Source organism: Nansenia antarctica (assembly GCF_963989245.1).
Source record: "Nansenia antarctica genome assembly, chromosome: 3".
Lineage (NCBI taxonomy): Eukaryota > Metazoa > Chordata > Actinopteri > Argentiniformes > Microstomatidae > Nansenia > Nansenia antarctica.
The window spans coordinates 69919951-69939887 of NC_137688.1; the positions used below are offsets into that span (position 1 = coordinate 69919951).

The 19937-nt window shown below is 48.2% G+C and overlaps 1 protein-coding gene across 1 annotated transcript in view; it reads right to left on the bottom strand.

Annotated features, from left to right (window-relative positions):
• Nucleotides 1–6072: 6072 nt before the first annotated feature.
• LOC308154666 (tetraspanin-2-like) overlaps nt 6073–19937 on the bottom strand; it is a gene marked incomplete at both ends in the record, with an annotated part of 27046 nt that continues 13181 nt past the window's right edge. The window contains 7 exons of the mRNA XM_080527842.1: nt 6073–6138; nt 7073–7156; nt 7929–7985; nt 8762–8854; nt 9566–9640; nt 9915–10012; nt 15775–15877. Of these exons, the coding sequence (XP_080383968.1) occupies nt 6073–6138; nt 7073–7156; nt 7929–7985; nt 8762–8854; nt 9566–9640; nt 9915–10012; nt 15775–15877 (576 nt within the window). The remainder of the gene's footprint in view (nt 6139–7072; nt 7157–7928; nt 7986–8761; nt 8855–9565; nt 9641–9914; nt 10013–15774; nt 15878–19937) is intronic.

A 19937-nucleotide genomic window follows, 5' to 3' on the forward strand; every position in this document is an offset into this window, starting at 1 on the left:
TCTTTATGTCTTTGTGCTTTCAGGTGTGTAAAGACACACACACACACACAGAGTCTCGTCTCGACTCGTCAAAGGACTCCCCAAAAGCTTGTCTTCACCTCTGGGTTGTTGTGTTTTTCTGATGCAAGCTTCAGCAGAGTTTCATGTTTTCTTTTCTTTTTAAGTAATTTTTCTCAGAGTGGGGCAGTCCCACTCATTCTTCCTTTTTATTGTGATAGAGACAGTAGAGATTAGACAGGAAGGATGGGTGAGAGAGAGAGAGAGAAGGGATGACATGCAGGATATGTCCGCGGCCGGAATCGAACCGGGAACCGGGTTACGTGTTGTGGTTTTCTGATGCAAGCTGTAGGAGAGTTGCATGGGGCCCCCCCTCACACACGTGTGTGAGAGAGAAAGTGCGTGAGAGAGTGGTCGTGTTGCAGGGTTGTGTGTAACCTCACCCAGGGAGCTTCTGCAGTCCTGGCAGCATGGCAGACATAACTGGCCAGAGCAGCTGTCCAAAGGCCTCAACGGCAGAAACGTGAGACATCATCAACCCTACCACTGTGACAGGCCACCACCTTTAACCTACACTACCACACCACCGCTCTCCCTCCACGTGTACCCCAACTCCCCCCTCCCAACCCCTCCCCCTAACCCCAACAATCCCTCCCTCAGAATGACAGACACACAGGAGAGCAACGTAAAGCTAGCCTGACTGACTTGTGTTATGTTCAAACAGTCATCCGTGCGTTCCGTCCTTTGAGGGAGGAGTTCCGTTGCGTGTCGGTTGGTGTGGAACCCTGGAGGTGAAAGCAGCGGCAGCCATTTTGTTGCCGTCTCACGACTTGGAGGCCTTACATCTCACACTCATCCAACTCACTCTAACTATTCTCACTATGAGTATGAGATTCCTTAATTTCCCCCTGGGGATCAATCAAGTATTTATCTATATCTATATCTATATCTATCGATCGATCGATCGATCTACCTATCTATATCTGTCTGTCTGTCTGGTGGTAGAGAGTACAGTAGTTTCCACCTGACAGTTAGACAGTAACATGGAACCCCCAGAGTTATAAATACACTCCTGTATCCAGCACTGTAACTGTACACTTAGCCTGGTGGTGGCCATGTGGGTGTCAGCAGGGTGTGTGTGTGTGTGTGTGTGTGTGTGCGTGTGTGAGAGAGGCTGGAGCCAAGGTTAAAGGGTGGCTGACAGGGGTTTCACCTGCCATGGGAGATGGGTTTGTGTCACTCACTGTGTGTCTCACTGACATTTAAAGGGGCGGTTTCACAGTCGAGGCTTAAGGCCTAGTCCTGGACGACATCACACTTTCAACGTAGAATCTCCATTGAAAAATGTTTTTTAGTCTAGGAGTTTAGTTTTAATCTGCGGCCATGAAACAGGCCCTTAGTGCCAAGGCCCCTGATAGGTCAGTTAGTGGTGTGGAGCTAGCTTAGCCACGCAGTTAGTTGTGGTAGCTAAGTAGCACAGTAGCATGTAGCTAAGTAGCACAGTAGCATGTAGCACAGTAGCTAAGTAGCACAGTAGCATGTAGCTAAGTAGCACAGTAGCTTGAGGTGATGGCCCCAAGACTCTGGAACGCCCTCCCCCCTGACCTGAGAGCCGCTCCCTCAGAACTCTTATTGTTCCTGTTTATGTTCTGTTTATGTTGTCCCCTTTTTTTGTTTTTAATCATTGATGTTTTGATTGCGCTTTTCTTATTTTTGATGTAAAGCACCCTGTGCATCCGTGCTGTGAAGGGCGCTATATAAATAAAGTTTTACTTACTTACTAGCTAAGTAGCACAGTAGCACAGTAGCATATAGCTAAGTAGCATAGTAGCATGTAGCTAACATCCTTTCTGAGATTCAGGACCAGTGACAACATTAGATGCCAGTAAGGTGGGTGCATCTCCACTGGTACCAACATAGACGCTCATCTGAGGACAATTCTGAACCGAATATGAATGTACTGTATATACGGTGGGTATGTATGTGTACCACACACACACACGCATACACACACACTATATGAAGATTATTTTAAAACGGACACCTTTGTGTTGTTGTTATTTGTGGAGTTTGCTTGTGTAGCGCTTGACTGTTTCAGACCAGGGGGGTATTCCATCAATGTCACTAAAGGAAAATCCAGGCGTATTTTGGATTTAAGTCTCGTGAGAATAATAAAATAAGGCTGGATTTTTTAAGTCTCACAGGATTCATCAAAATAAGTCTGGATTTTCCTTTAGCAACGTTGATGGAATACCCCCCAGGGTTCAGGTTGGTTTGATGGTGTTCCTGAGAGACACACAGGAATGTTTCCTGAAGCTGACATGGAGAAGGTGGGGTGTGTGTGTAGAGAGCTGGTGAAAGGTGACATAAAAAAAAAACGCAGACACAAAAGGTTGAAACTTTCAAAAGTTTATTAGTCGTTGAACATCTACCTTCCTGAGAAGCTTGGAATGCCATTTGAACTCAAATTACATCAGCCATTAAAAATAAATTAACACACACAATCACGGACAACTGGACCGTATTAACACAGTCTTTTAGGTTGTACAGTACAAAACAACTTCATTCTCGTTCAAAACAAATAAAAAAGGGGGAGCGTAGAAGAAGGGAGAGTTTGGCAGTTGGAAACCGCCTCTCCTCCTCCTCCTTCACCGGCGTGGAGCTGGAGACGCACGCAGAGTCAACGCCACGGCCGCATTCGTAAGTTAGCTCTGAGAGCACCGGAGAGCTTAAATGTCTGTCTGTCTGTCTGGTCTGTCTGTATGTTCTGTATGTCTGTCTGTCTGTTTGTCCTGTCTGTCTGTCTGTCTATGTTCTGTATGTCTGTCTGGTCTTTCTGTCTGTCTGTTTGTCCTGTCTGTCTGTTCTGTCTGTCTGTCCTGTATATCTGTATATCTGTCTCTCTGTCTGTATGTCTGTCTGTCTGTCTGTCTGTCTGTGTGCCGCTCTCAGAGCTAATTTATGAACGCGGGCTACGTTGTTATTGACGGTGGAAATGGACTCTGGTCAGTCGAGCCCTCCCACATCAACGTGGATGAGGGGAGCACCGTTAAAAAACCAACAACGGCAATGTCAAACCAACTCCGCTGATGTTTCAACCGTACGTACATGAATCTAGTCACCATGGCGGTTTAACTAATTAATCTATACCAAACTGACTGACTGACAGACAGGTAGACTGACTGACTGACTCACTGACAGTTTGACTGACTGCCTCACTGACAGTTTGACTGACTGACAGACAGACAGACAGGTAGACTGACTGACTGACTCACTGACAGTTTGACTGACTGACAGACAGACAGACAGGTAGACTGACTGACAGGTTGACTGACAGACAGACAGGTTGACTGACTGACTGACAGACAGACAGGTTGACTGACAGACAGACTGACTGACTGACTGACAGACAGACAGGTTGACTGACTGCCTCACTGACAGTTTGACTGACTGACAGACAGACAGGTAGACTGACTGACTGACTCACTGACAGTTTGACTGACAGACAGGTTGACTGACTGACTGACAGACAGACAGGTTGACTGACAGACAGACTGACTGACTGACAGACAGACAGGTAGACTGACTGACTGACTCACTGACAGTTTGACTGACTGACAGGTTGACTGACTGACAGACAGACAGGTTGACTGACTGACAGACAGACAGGTTGACTGACTGACTGACTGACAGACAGACAGGTTGACTGACTGCCTCACTGACAGTTTGACTGACTGACAGGTTGACTGACAGACAGACAGACAGGTTGACTGACAGACAAGGTTGTTCGGCTTTTGCTCGTGTTAAAAAAAGAAAGAAAAAGCAGAAAGGCACGTTAAGATTCTGGTGGCTGTGAGAAACAGCCTCGTCTACCTACGTTACTAAACACACCGTCTACACCTACTGGACACCAAGCCTCAACACACACAGCACTGGAGAAACCCAGCTAGCACATCGGTTTACCAACATACACCTAAGAGAAGCACCCACACATCTGTTACCAACGTACACCTAAGAGAAGCACCCACACATCTGTTACCACCGTACACCTAAGAGAAGTACCCACACATCTGTTACCAACGTACACCTAAGAGAAGAGAACGCTCCACACCGACTATGTACAGAAGGAGTCTCCACCCCTGGAGGTCAGAGAGGGTCCGGGGGGTGGGGGGGGGGTCAGGGGATAAGGCACAGGCAGGTGTCAGTGGGAGGGATGGGATGGGGGGGGTTGGGGTGGGGTGGGGGGAGGTCAGAGGGTTTCACTAGGTGAAAAACAAAACAAAAGTAATTCTTCCTGGCCCCTGGCCCTAGCATAGATGACTTGTTCGTGTGATGACTGATGGTGGATAGATGATTCACTTACTTAGACAAATGTGTGGTGGCCTGGGAAAACCCTTCACATGGTGGCATTTTGACATTTTCATTTTTTTATATTTCCATAAATTAGAAGTTCTCAGCTATTCATAACTGGTTGAATGACTGAGATAGCCCTTTATTTTAAAAAGTTATGAGCATTTTAATGTATCATGTCAAAAAAAGTGAAAGGTGAGAAATGCTGCCCCCATGCTGCCCCCGACGCCTTTCTCCTCCGGGTCAGGGGAGGAGCCTATGCAGATCAGACGGTCTCGTTTGTCTGCTTGTGATGCGGTGTTAGTCTGCTCGCCTCGTCGGTATAAAACAAGTACTTTCTCTTTTGTTTTCTTAAAATGTTTATTCACCATAATGTAGTATGGAGTTCAAAGTACTAGAATACCACATAATATCAAAATCGCGATTTCCGTCTATTTTTGCTCTTTGCCACAAACGAACGCCAGCGACATCCGACGGGTTTTCCCAGGCCACCACACAAATGGATTTGTTGTATGTCGCTTTGGATAAAGGCGTCTGCTAAACGCCCAAAATGTACATGTGAATGTGAATGTAAATGTAAGATGATTGGCCATGATAAAGCACATCATTATGACAACTCAAAAGCTAACTGATGTCTCTGATAGCGTGTCTGATAGGGGTCTCTGATAGGGCCTTTCAGATAGGGCTTCTCTGATTGGGCGTCTGATGAGGTGTCACTCACATGAACATCCATGACAGGCTGGGTTCCCCAGAGCAGGACCAAGCCCAGGTTCTAGACCTCAAAGAGTCCACACCAAACCGCCCCTGCTAGGTGTGTTACCTCTGAGGTGGGGTGTTACAGCCCCGGTGTGTGTGTGTGTGTACAGACCAGGCAGAGGCAGGGGTCTTCTCTTGTATAACCCCCCCCCCCCCCCACACCCTGACGCCGTACCTTAACTTAGCGCGTAGTAAAGGGGATATGGGTGCTAATGTTACCATGGTCGCTCAGCCAGACAACCTAGCTGAACCTTCTGAGAACTTAGATCCTGGGGAGGGAGGGGGGGGGGGAGGGAGGGAGGGAGGGGGGGAGGGAGGGATGGAGGGTGGGAGGGGGAGGGATGGAGGGAGAGCGAGGGAGGGAAGGAGGGAGAGGGAGTTGATTTCACACAGAGAGCACTCTGGATCTGCTGTTACCGGAGTGTGTGTGTGTGTGTGTGTGTGTGTGTGTGTGTTTCCTTGGAGCACGCATGAAGCATGCACCAAGTCGTCACTCTCTACCAATCAGCCAATCAGCTTTCTCCATGTGGTCCTGAGGAACCCTGGTCTCACATAACACAATATTGCTGTTTGTGTTTGTGTGTGTATGTGTATGTGTATGTGTATGTGTATGTGTATGTGTATGTGTATGTGTATGTGTATGTGTGTGTGTGTGTGTGTGTGTGTGTGTGTGTGTGTGTGTGTGAGTGTGTGTGTGTGTGTGTGTGTGTGTGTGTGTGTGTGTGTGTGTGTATGTATGTATGTATGTATGTGTGTATGTATGTATGTATGTGTGTGTGTGTGTGTGTGTGTGTGTGTATGTGTATGCTGTCGTCTGTAGAATGCCATCAGAGCTAACGGGACGTGTCAGGGTCCCCCAATCTCCTCTCCTCTCCCACAGGGGTCAGGGGTCACCGGGAAGGGGGGGGGGAGGGAGGGAGGGAGGGGTGGCAGGGTTGGGGGGGGTGGGGGGGGGTTGTTCTGGGGGGGTTAGATGACCTCCCGGCTGTTGCGGATGGCGCAGCACAACACCATGCTGAAGATCATCCCAATGATCTAGAGAGAGAGAGAGGCTGTTAGAGATGACATCATCGTCTGTCTGGGCTGTCTGGTCTGTCTGTCTGTCGAATTAAAATGACATGTGGGGTTCCCCAAGGATCAATCCTTGGCCCCCTTCTATTCAATCTCTACATGCTTCCATTGGGACACCTCATAAAAAAGAACAAAATTGCCTACCACAACTATGCGGATGACACTCAAATCTACATAGCCCTCTCACTGAACGACTATAGTCCCATTGACAATCTCTGTAATTGCATTGAGCAAATAAACGCCTGGATGACACAAAACTTCCTCCAACTAAACAAGGACAAAACAGAGATAATTGTATTCGGTGCACCTGAGAAAAGATCGAAAGTCAGTGCAAAACTTGATTCTCTCTTCAAACTAAAAAACAGGTCAGAAATTCTAGATTCCGATCTAAACTTCAACAGCCACATAAACTCTAACTAAATCAGCCTACTATCACCTGAAAAACATAACAAGAATGAGAGGTTTCATGTCCAAGCAAGACCTTGAAAAACTCATCCATGCATTTGTTTCGAGTAGACTTGATTATTGTAATGGTCTACTAACAGGCTTATCTAAAGGGGCTGTTCGTAAACTGCAGCTCATCCAAAATGCCGCTGCTAGGGTCCTAACAAAAACAAAGAAATTTGAACACATTACACCAATCCTGAGATCCCTGCACTGGCTACCGGTCTCTCAGAGAATTGAATTCAAAATCCTCCTAATTACATACAAATCACAAAATGGTCTTGGACAAAAATACATATCAGATCTCCTCCCACCCTATATTCCCGCAAGGTCCCTAAGGTCAGCTGAGGCTAATCAGCTAATAATTCTTTCAGCAGACAAACAGATAGGCAGACAGACGTCCGTCCGTCCGTCTGCCTATCTGTCTGTTAGTAAGGCCCAGCCCCAGCCTCACCATGACTCCAGCGATGCCGATCCCCACGTATCCGATGATGAAGAGTCTGCTGTTGAAGAAGTCTGTAATGGCCGCCTCGCAGTCCTAGCGAACACAGAGGTTAGCGGTTAGCCTGGGCTGTCACACCCGTGTCACAACCAACTGTGGTTGACCACGGGGATGTTCCATCAACGTCGCTAAAGGAAAATCCAGGCTTATATCGATAAATCTTGCAAGACTTTAAAATATATATTTTTAGGCTTATTTTGATTCTAAGATTCACGACACTAATCAAAAATAAGCCTGTGTTTTCCTTTAGCGATGTTGATGGAATACCCCCCTGGAGTAAGTATCTGAGTCAGGTAGAGCAGATTAATGTGACACGTTCTAGTGTTTTGGTCCGCATAGCGGCAACCAATCAAAATGTTCGGACTTTTCTTTTGAAACGCGGAACTACATTTCAACGTTGTTGAAAACTCGCTAGTCAAGCCAAAATACTGCAACAACGCAATGGATTGGGTGAGTAATCCCCACTGCTACCTAGTTAACTAGAACACTACTTTACATTGTTACGTAGTTAATTAGAACACTACTTTACATTGTTACCTAGTTAACTAGAACACTACTTTACATTGTTAGCAGGCTCACAAAACAAGCTGAGTTGACTAGCGATGTGTCATTGATTTTCAACAACGAGGAAATGTATTTATGTTTTTCGAAAGAAAAGTCTGATCATTACATCAGATCCTGACATGAGGACCAAAGCATTAGAACGTGTCACAGATGATATAACATACTCATAGTATACATATATACACACAGACACACACACACACACACACACACACACACACACACACAGATGAGGACGCCTCACCTTGGTGTCTGGAGCGACATCTGGACAGGGGCTGTCCACGGTCCCGCAGCAGTTCAACTAGAGGGAGGGGACGGCGAATTAAGATGACATCACAAGCAAAACATTTGACCTGACAGGAAACAGGACGTTGTTTAACTTTTTCACTTGTAGTTATTTTTTTCGGAGTGGGGCAGTCCCAGTCATATTTTTCATTTTATTGGACAGATACAGACAGGAAAGTAAGGAGAAGAAGGGAGAGAGGGCATGTCAACAGGGCATGGGCCGGATTCTAACCCATGCCGACGCGGTGCTAGACCACTGGACCACCCCAGGCCACGATTACTTTCACATTTTAGATATTTAGCAGATGCCTTTTATCCAAAGCGACTTACAACAAATACATTTGTCTGAGTCAGTGAATCATCTATCCACCAGTCATCATCAGCATGCGTGTTTTAGTGGTCTTAACACTAGAACAGCCGTGCCTTTTTTACCTACGGTACTAAAAGAGCCGCCTCTTTACAATGCTCAAGCTGCTATTTACACACAACGACCACTAGTTGGCCGCTTGTAAATTAGCCTGCCTCCTACACAGAAAAACTGCAAAATATCTTCATATTAGCTTAGCCTGATGTGATTTAGAAAATGTACGGAGACTGGGTGGTAGAACGCACATATCTAGGAAGAGTCATGAAAGGAGGGTCCTGCAAAGATATAACACTTTTCTTTACTCATTCATGGCTGTTCTAGTGTTAAATGTGTGACCTTGTAACAAATAGAGAACATGTTGGCAGACAGACAGACAGACAGGCAGACAGAGAACATGTTGGACTAAAGGTCTTATTTGGACTCACAACTTTGTGGTAGGATGCCTGGATGAGCATGGTGCTGTTGGTGGCGGAGTCGCTGTAGGTCTTAGTGTAGAAGTTCTGCACGTCCTCGATGATCTGAACATCAAACACAAACATCAGAAGTGGGAAATGTTTCCATTGTCTTAAGTTTAACAGTCCCCAGAGGGGAAATGGCTGTGAGCTCTGTGGAATGTGTGGAGGTGCCAAAACTGTGATGTCATGAGGTTGAGTTCCAATAAGATGAATGATGGTTGGTCGGTTGGTCTGCTTATCAACGGCTCCTAGTTTCAATACTGTGGTTGTTTAGGATGGTGTAAAGGCAGAGGTCAGGACCAGTTCTGGGGGTCTTTGTTCCTGGGTCCTGTTAGTGATGTTCTCATCAGGTCTGTACGTATGTGTTTGTCATGACAGTTGTTCATCTCTCTCTCTCTCTCTCTCTCTCTCTCTCTCTCTCTCTCTCTCTCTCTCTCTCTCTCTCTCTCTCTCTCTCTCTCTACATTATTATTAAAGCCTTGTTGGTTCATTCTATTTGACTTTTCTTGAGCACAGACTCTACAATTCTTTGTACATATTGCACCAATTACATTGGTGTCAGATTATCAATGTTAGATATATTTTACTATGAAGGAAACATTTCCCGAAATCTCATTTCAAAGAGATAAAGATGTTTTTTAAAATTAATTTGTGGTGTGATATACAGGGTAAATGATAATGTTACCATGTCTTTGTGGTGTGATATACAGGGTGATATACAGGGTGATATACAGGGTGATATACAGGGTGATATACAGGGTGTAAGGATGTTACCTTGTCTTTGTTTAAGAATCCAAACACGCCAGCGGCCACTTCTGCTCCGAAGATGATCAGCAGGCACGCAAAGAACTGCAACCACACACACACACACACACACACACATCAGAGTACACACACACACACACACACACACACACGCACACACACACACGCACACACACACACACACACACACAATCACAGAAACGTCAGACAACACACACACAAATAAACATAGTGCCAACCATGGTGAGAATATGGGGGAGGTGTGTGTGTGTGTGTGTGTGTGTGTGTGTGTGTGTGTGTGTGTGTGTGTGCGTGTGTGTGTGTGTGTGCGTGTGTGTGTGTGTGTGTGTACACTCACCGACGCCAGCAGGCACTGTGACTCCCGGACGGCTCCACAGCACCCGAAGAAGCCCACCAACATCACCAGACTACCTGCACCTATCAGGATATACACACCTGGAGGGGGGGGGAGGGAGAGGGGGAGGGAGGGCGAGAGGGGGGGGGGGAGAGGGGGGGGGAGAGAGGGGGGGGGAGAGGGAGAGAGAGAGGGTGGAGGAGAGGGCGGAGGAGGGGGGAGAAAGAGGGGGAGAGAGAGGGAGAGAGGGTGGGGGGAGGAGAGGTGGGGAGAGTAAGAGAAAGAGGGAGAAAGAGGGGAGGAGAGAGAGAGAAGGAGAGAAAGAGGGTGAAGGAGAGGGAGGGAAAGGGAGAGAGGGAGAGGGAAAGAGAGAGAGAGGGAGAGAAAGAGAATCGTTGATTACACATCCTACGTCAGCACCACTGAAACACACCACTGTTAGAGTTAGAACGTTTTAGTTCTCTACAAGCGCCAGAAGAGGGCAGCACAGGACCACTGTATCGAGTGCAAAGACAACACTGGCCGAGAGGATCAGCCACGCTGAGCAGACAGAGACACAGCGGCCTGGGAGACAGACAACACCACAGCCTCTCTGGTGTCCAGTACATCTGGTTAGCTGCTAGCCTGACATGAAGCATGTCCTCCTTGGGGGGCATTCCATCAACGTCGCTAAAAGAAAATAATTCTGGCTTATTTTTTAGACGTTTCGCAAGACTTATTTTTTAAAAAAGGGTTTATTTTCACCCGTACGCTTTGATAACATCTTCACTCACGATCATCTAATCTAGTCTCGCGCCTGCGCCGTCTTGTTCTTCTTGTTCAGGTAAAAATATCCGGGCGCGCGCAAACAAACCCGGTGAATGTTTTACTTGCTCCGGGGAAGTAAAACAGTGTTACTGTCGAACCCTGCCAAACCAACTGTTCCTCAGGCAAACCAACTGTTCCTTTACCAAAGCAACTGTTCCTTCACCAATACAACTGTTCCTTTACCAAACCAATTGTTCCTTTACCATACCAACTGTTCCTTTACCAAACCAACTGTTCCTTTACCAAAGCAACTGTTCCTCAAGCAAACCAAGTGTTCCTTTACCAAAGCAACTGTTCCTTTACCAAAGCAACTGTTCCTTTACCAAACCAAGTGTTCCTTTACCAAACCAACTGTTCCTTTACCAAACCAACTGTTCCTTTACCAAACCAACTGTTCCTTTACCAAACCAACTGTTCCTTTACCAAACCAACTGTTCCTTTACCAAACCAACTGTTCCTTTACCAAAGCAACTGTTCCTTTACCAAAGCAACTGTTCCTTTACCAAACCAAGTGTTCCTTTACCAAACCAACTGTTCCTTTACCAAAGCAACTGTTCCTTTACCAAACCAACTGTTCCTTTACCAAACCAACTGTTCCTTTACCAAACCAACTATTCCTTTACCAAACCAAGTGTTCCTTTACCAAACCAACTGTTCCTTTACCAAACCAACTGTTCCTTTACCAAACCAAGTGTTCCTTTACCAAAGCAACTGTTCCTTTACCAAAGCAACTGTTCCTTTACCAAACCAACTGTTCCTTTACCAAACCAACTGTTCCTTTACCAAACCAACTGTTCCTTTACCAAACCAACTGTTCCTTTACCAAACCAACTGTTCCTTTACCAAACCAACTATTCCTTTACCAAACCAACTGTTCCTTTACCAAACCAACTGTTCCTTTACCAAACCAACTGTTCCTTTACCAAACCAACTGTTCCTTTACCAAAGCAACTGTTCCTTTACCAAACCAACTATTCCTTTACCAAACCAACTGTTCCTTTACCAAACCAACTGTTCCTTTACCAAACCAACTATTCCTTTACCAAACCAACTGTTCCTTTACCAAACCAACTGTTCCTTTACCAAACCAACTGTTCCTTTACCAAACCAACTGTTCCTTTACCAAACCAACTGTTCCTTTACCAAACCACCTGTTCCTCAGGCAAACCAACTGTTCTGGAGGTGTCATCCATAACCGTATAACAGATGTCATCGTCATCATCATCATCATCATCATCACCATCATCATCATCACCTTTAAATCATTTCGAAAGCACCTAAAACAGTGGATGATCAACACACACACCTGCCAACATTGAAATGTCCTGTCCTATACCTGTATGTCATGTGTACCGCCTGTCTGTGTACCGCCTAACATGTCTTACCTGTACAGTCTGTGTGCTTGTTTTTAGTCTGCTTACCGTGCGTATATGTTGCTTGCTTTTAGTCTGCTTACCGAATATGTACCCTCCTTTTAACCGCCTATGATTAATGTATGCTCTTTTAACCCTCTGCTTATATGTACCCTCCTTTTAAGCGCCTATGATTAATGTATGCTCTTTTAACCCCCTATGTTATGCCCTTAAGCTAAATGCTTGTCCTGTCTACTTTTTTGTGCCTAGGTCTACCTATATTTTATCTTTTAAATGTACTTTTTTCCTCCAGGGAGCCGTATACAACATCATGGCATAGGGACTGCGGATGCTTTCGGGCTAACTCTGGCGTATTTACAATTTATTTTTGTTTTATTAATATGCACTGTCCCTTGAATAAATAAATGAATCTGAATCTGAATCTGAATGTACAAAAGAAGAGATTTGAAACCCATTTAAATGACTACATAATTAAATGATGATTATATAATGATTAAAGCACTTTGAGTTGCAACGTTTGCAGGAAAAGTGCTATAGAAATAAAGGTAAAAAGTATTATTATTATGATATCATCATCATCATCATCACCGCCACACAGCCTCTCGTTAGGAGTGAAGCATTATGGGTCCTCGGGGACGACTGTCTGGCTCCTACTGGGCCTGTCTGAGCACTGAGGCGTGGCTGGTTGCTAGGCGACGGGTCCCCAGGGGGCGGGGTTACAGAGGTGACTTCCTCCCCCAGGTGAAAAAGGGCTCAGGTGACAGAACAAAGGATAAAGGGGGGAGGGAGGGAGGGAAGGAAGGAGGGAGGGAGGGAAGGTGGGAGGGAGGGAGGGTGGGAGGGAGGGAAGGAGGCAGGGAGGGAGGGAGGGAAGGAGGGAGGGAGGGTGGGAGGGAGGGAGGGAGGGAAGGTGGGAAAGAGGTGCTAGCTTGTTATCTTCCAGGTGCTAGCTGTTAGCAACAATACAACAACAACAACCACCTGTAACCGTGGTAACCAGTGAGTGGGCTCTCAGCTGTGCGTCAGTCCCCTCTCACTGTCACCTGCATGTGGCGCTCTGAGAGGACCTGAGAGAGACCACCGTCACTGCCAAGTAGCCTACACACGCACGCACACACACACACACACACACACACACAGGTATGTAGTACACACACGCAAACACGCACACGCACACACACACATGTATGTAGTACACACACACACACACACACATGTATGTAGTACACACACACACAGACACACACACGCAAACACGCACACGCACATGTATGTAGTACACAAGCAAACACGCACACACACACACACACATGTATGTAGTACACACACACATGTATGTAGTACACACACACACACATGTACTGTATGTAGTACACACACACACACACACACATGTATGTAGTACACACACACACACGCACACAGACACACTCAAAACACTCACACTCACACACACACACACGCACACACACACGCACACACACACACACACACACACACACACACACACACAGGGCTGTATGCGTCCTCTCAGAGGGAGTGTGTGTAGAGCATGCAGCCCTGTGTGTGTGTGCGTGTGTGTGTGTGTGTGTAGAGCATGCAGCCCCTCCCTGTGTAACACCAGACGCCTGGCCTTCACACAGGCTTTGTTCAGGTGGAGGTGCTGACAGCATGGTGTGTGTGTGTGTGTGTGTGTGTGTGTGTGTGTGTGTGTAGGCCTGGAGCTTCCTCAGGTGTATTTATACACACTGAGCAGCATCCTGTTATTCACACACACACACACACACACACACACACACACACCCTGTCTGAGGTAGCAGCGAATTAAATTAGAGAGAGAGAGGGAGGAGGGGAAGGAGAGTGAGAGGAGCTACTGCTCAAACACAATTTCTTGTGACAAACACAGAATATTACACGCACACACACACACACACACACACAAGGGCGGACAGTTAGTGTCATTGCCACACACATCCTGTAACATTACTGACAACCACTCAACTGGGAACACACACACACACACATACACACACACACACACAGAGTCCCTCTTGTGTGACGAGGGCCTGATCACCAAACTTTTCCACTCCGTGGGCTTCTGAACTCACCCCACCCCTAAACCCAGGGTTGTCTCTTTAACTGTGTGTGTGTGTGTGTGTGTGTGTGTGTGTGTGTGTGTGTGTGTGTGTGTGTGTGTGTGTGTGTGGAGGAGGAGGAGGAGGAGACTGTGGTAGGAATATTCCCCTCCTAAAGTACAGAAGGGGTGATTCACAGCGTGCGGTGGTCTAGACCAGGGGTTGGGGTTGGGGGGTCACTGAGGAGGTTGTGTCAGATATCCTGGTGCTCTAGAACGTTCAGATATCCTGGTGCTCTAGAACGTTCAGATATCCTGGTGCTCTAGAAGGTTCCAGGAGACGTCTGTTAGGAGTTCACTAGAGCAGCAGCGTTTATGACACGCTGGGCCGTGTCACAGAGGAGGATTAAAGCCTCTTAAATCACACAGGGGAACCTCCATGAGGACGCTGTTTATGTCTGGGATTAGCCTTAACACTAGAACAGCTAGAACAGGTCTGTTGTACCTACTATAAGAGCCGCCTCGGGGGTCAAATGACCATAGTCTTTACAATGGGAAGCTGCTATTTATACACAACGACCACGAGTTGGCGCGTCTTGTAAATTAGTCTGCCTCCTACACAGAAAAACTAGCAAAATAGCTTCATACTAGTTAATCCTGATGTGATTATGAAAATGTAAGGATACTGGGTGGTAGAACACACATATCTAGGAAAAGTCATGAAAGGAGGGTCCTGAAATTTGATCAAGTGCAAAGATATTTAAAAAAATTACTCACAGGGTCAAATGACCCCACCCATGGCTGTTCTAGTGTTAATGACCCCACCCATGGCTGTTCTAGTGTTAAGCCTATTCACAGATTAAATCACTCTTGCCATGGGAAACCTCCATGGAGGGTTAGGCTGTTTAGTCTGGAATTAGTCTGGAGCCCCGTCTGACCCTGACAGGTCAATGAGTTGTGTGCAGCTAGCTTAGCCACGCAGCTAGCTGTGTCACAGTAGATAAGTAGCTAAGTAGCTTGTAGCAAAGTAAGATGTAGCTAAGTAGCATTTTGCTAAGTAGCATATAGCGAAGTAGCATAGTAAATGGTAAATGGACTGCACTTATATAGCGCCTTTATCCAAAGCGCTTTACAACGGCCTCTCATTCACCCATTCACACACACATTCACACACCAATGGCGGCAAGCTACCATGCAAGGCGCCGGCCCCGCTCACTGGGAGCAATTTGGGGTTCAGTGTCTTGCCCAAGGACACCTCGACATGTGGCCAGCCGGAGTTCGAACCGCCGATCTGCCAACCTTGCAATCATTAGACGGCGGCTCTACCTCCTGAGACACAGCTGCCCCACAAAGCTAAGTAGCACAGTAGCACAGTAGCATAGTAGCATAGTAATAATACTAATAACTTTTTATTTGTATAGCGCTTTTCCTGCAAATGTTGCAGCTCAAAGTGCTCCAGTAGCACAAGTAATAGTACAAGTAGCATAGTAGCATATAGCATAGTACCATAGTAGCACAGTAGCATAGTAGCACAGTATCACAGTAGCACAGTAGCATAGTAGCATGTAGCATGTAGCAGTGGTTCTCTCAGGGCGTCTCTCTGTCTCACCGATGAAGAAGGTGTCGGGGGCTCCATCTCCGTTCAGCAGAGACACCGTCTCTGGGTCGAACCTCAGCCACAGACCCACCGCCAGCACCAAGGAGCCCATCAGCTACACGAGGGAGGGGGGGAGGGGGGGGAGGGAGGGAGGGAGGGAGGGAGGGGGGGAGGGAGGGAGGGAGGGAGGGGGGGAGGGAGGGAGGGAGGGAGGGGGGAGGGAGGGAGGGAGGGAGGGAGGGAGAGAGAGAGAGGGAGATGTCATATATGAGTAATACAGTAATATCGTTATTAACCTGTTGCTTTGGGTCACAGGAGGGAAGGAGGGAGGGAGGGAGAGAGAGAGAGAGAGAGAGAGAGAGAGAGAGAGGGAGAGAGAGGGAGAGTGACAGAGAGAGAGGGAGAGAGAGAGGGAGAGGGGGGGAGAGAGAGTGGGGGAGAGGGAGAGAAGGGGAGAGAGAGAGAAGGGGAGAGAGAGACAGAGGGAGGGAGGGAGAGAGAGAGGGTAACAGAGAGAGAAAGAGAGAGAGTGTTCACGTCAAACATTTTTATTTGTAATAACTATGAAAATGAATAAGACAAACAAAGTACTTAGGTCCTCTGATGGGGTGTATGGGGGGTGGTAGGTCGGGGTGGCTGGTGTAATAAAAACGTCCCCCCCCAACAGTCTTGACTGGCAGTGTCCCCAAACTGACGCACGTGTAGAGATTCTCAGAGGCGATAATGTCAACACTGTTCTATAACACACGTCAGGAGTACTGCAGCAATCACCACATTTCCCAAGGTGACACACTCAGCCTGGGTTAGGGTGGAGGACACACACTCAGACACCTTCAACAGGAAAGGTTCACTTTGAAGGCTGCTTTCCTCTCATCAACGACCCATCAAGACACACACCTAAACACTCACACACACACACGCATGCACGCACACACACATGCACACACGCACACGGCTCTGACTGGATGTGACATGCAATGCCTCCCATTGGTCAGTGTTCTAGTGAGATCCATAGACCGGAGTATTAATAGATGGATGGATGAATGGATAGATAGATAGATAGATAGATAGATAGATAGATAGATAGATAGATAGATAGATAGATAGATAGATAGATAGATAGACAGACAGACAGACAGACAAATAGACAGACAAATAGACAGACAGACAGACAGACAGACAAATAGACAGACAGACAGACAGACAGACAGACAGACAGACAGACAGATAGACAGACAGACAGACAGACTAAATAACTATAAACTACGACAACGTTTTCGGAATAATACTCAATCAATAATATATTATCGATCAATAATACTCTGATCACTACTCCTGATCAATACTGCCCTGGCTGATACTCTAGTGATAGTCAGCGGTTGCCATGACTCCAGAGGACATTCCATTCTAGCAGCTCAGGCTGAACTAACACACAACAGAGGAGAGAGAGTGTGTGTGTGAGTGTGAGTGTGTATATGTGTGTACGAGTATATGTGTGTGTACGAGCGAGCGTGTGTGTGTGTGACGTGTACGAGCGTGTGTGTGTGTGTGTGTGTGTGACAGGGTGAATTGAGGATACTATGACAAAGGGATGGACAGTATTGATGACACTGGTCACATGGTCTGGGTGTGTCCTAGATACCAGAGATCATTTGGTCGTGTGTGTGTGTGTGTGCATACGAGCGTGTGTATGACTGTGTGTGTGTGTGTGTGTGTGTATGTGTGTGTAATCTATGAAGACTCACAGACACACACGCAGGTCTGCGAGGTAAAAGCCGAACACAATTCTCTCTCTCCCCACCTCCCTCCCCCCTGCCTCCCTCCCCTCCCTCCCTCCCACCTCCCTCCCTCCCCCCTGCCTCCCTCCCCCCAGCCAGCCTCCCACAAGTCTTCTTTACCACGGTACTCTGCAGCAGAGCCAGTACTCTGTGTGTGTGTGTGTGTGTGTGTGTGTGTGTGTGTGTGTGTGTGTGTCTGTAGCAGAGTCAATACTGAGGTGGTAACCATGGTGATGTGACAGGCTCAAGAGCCGGCTCCCTCCCAAACCACTGTGAGCAGGTCCAGAGTTACCACCTCAGAATGTTATAAACCACCTCAGAATGTTATAAACCTCCTCAGAATGTTATAAACCTCCTCAGAATGTTATAAACCTCCTCAGAATGTTATAAACCACCTCAATGTGTTATAAACCACCTCAGTGTGTTATAAACCACCTCAGTAGACTGATGTCAGGGTGGGGGGGGGACAGGGTGGAGGGGGGTACAGCAGACTGATGTCAGGGTGGGGGGGGGCAGGGTGGAGGGGGGTACAGCAGACTGATGTCAGGGTGGGGGGGGGGCAGGGTGGAGGGGGGTACAGTAGACTGATGTCAGGGTGGGGGGGGGGCAGGGTGGAGGGGGGTACAGTAGACTGATGTTAGGGTGGGGGGGGCAGGGTGGAGGGGGGTACAGTAGACTGATGTCAGGGTGGGGGGGGGGCAGGGTGGAGGGGGGTACAGTAGACTGATGTCAGGGTGGGGGGGGGCAGGGTGGAGGGGGGGTACAGTAGACTGATGTCAGGGTGGGGGGGGCAGGGTGGAGGGGGGGTACAGTAGACTGATGTCAGGGTGGGGGGGGCAGGGTGGAGGGGGGGTACAGTAGACTGATGTCAGGGTGGAGGGGGGTACAGTAGACTGATGTTAGGGTGGAGGGGGGGTACAGTAGACTGATGTCAGGGTGGAGGGGGGTACAGTAGACTGATGTTAGGGTGGAGGGGGGGTACAGTAGACTGATGTCAGGGTGGAGGGGGGGTACAGTAGACTGATGTCAGGGTGGGGGGGGGTACAGTAGACTGATGTCAGGTTGGAGGGGGGTACAGTAGACTGATGTTAGGGTGGAGGGGGGCAGGGTGGAGGGGGGTACAGTAGACTGATGTCAGGGTGGGGGGGTACAGTAGACTGATGTCAGGGTGGGGGGGGGCAGGGTGGAGGGGGGTACAGTAGACTGATGTCAGGGTGGGGGGGTACAGTAGACTGATGTCAGGGGTGGGGGGGGGCAGGGTGGAGGGGGGTACAGTAGACTGATGTCAGGGTGGGGGGGCAGGGTGGAGGGGGGTACAGTAGACTGATGTCAGGGTGGGGGGGGGCAGGGTGGAGGGTGGAGGGGGTACAGTAGACTGATGTCAGGGTGGAGGGGGGTACAGTAGACTGATGTCAGGGTGGGGGGGGGCAGGCAGAAGAGAGAGGCAGACAGACAGACAAGCCCTCCTGCTCTGCCCTCCCAAAGGTCCCATTAACCCCCCCCCACCCTCCCCTTCAACACCGAGCCCCTCCGCTCCTGCCCCACCCTCCTTTTCCTCCCCCCTTCACCCCACCACCACCCCTTACCCTGGCTGACACCAGGCACAATCCCCCCCCCTGCCCTCCTCGCCACACCCTCCTTTTCCTCCCCCCTTCACCCCACCACCACCCCTTTACCCCACGCTGCCCCCCCCCCACCACCCCACCCTCACCTCTCCTCACACAAAGGCCCACTGTCTCCCTAAGACAACGGCTTCAGCACACACTGAGTGGGAGACACAGAGAGACAAAGAGAGAGAGAGGGAGAGAGAGGGAGAGATAGAGATAGAGAGAGGGAGAGAGAGGGAGAGATAGAGATAGAGAGAGAGAGAGAGAGACAAAGAGAGAGAGAGACAGAGAGACAGAGAGAGAGAGAGAGAGACAGATAGAGACAGAGAGAGAGAGAGAGAGAGAGAGAGAGAGAGAGAGAGAGAGAGAGAGAGAGAGAGAGAGAGAGAGAGAGAGAAAGAAAATCAGTGTCATCTTCGGTCAGAGAGAACAAACAGAATTTTTGATTCAACACTTTTGTTTAAAGAAAAGAAAGAAGAGAATGCCAGTTTGGCTGTGTGTCTCTGCTCTCTCTCTCCCTCCCTCTCTCTCTCCCTCCCTCCCTCCCTCCCTCCCTCCCTCTCTCTCTCTCTCTCTCTCCCTCCCTCTCTCCCTCGCTCCCTCCCTCCCTCCCTCCCTCCCTCCCCCCCCCCTCCTTCCCCCCCTCCCTCCCTCCCTCCCTGGCTACGCCGTGCCTGGTTTATACGTCTGGTTATTTCTAGACACGGTGGAAATATCTGGTTTGGAGCTTTATTGAGGGTTTTTGTCTTTTATGGTGGAGCGTTTAAGGGTCTAGTTAAGTGGTCCTTTT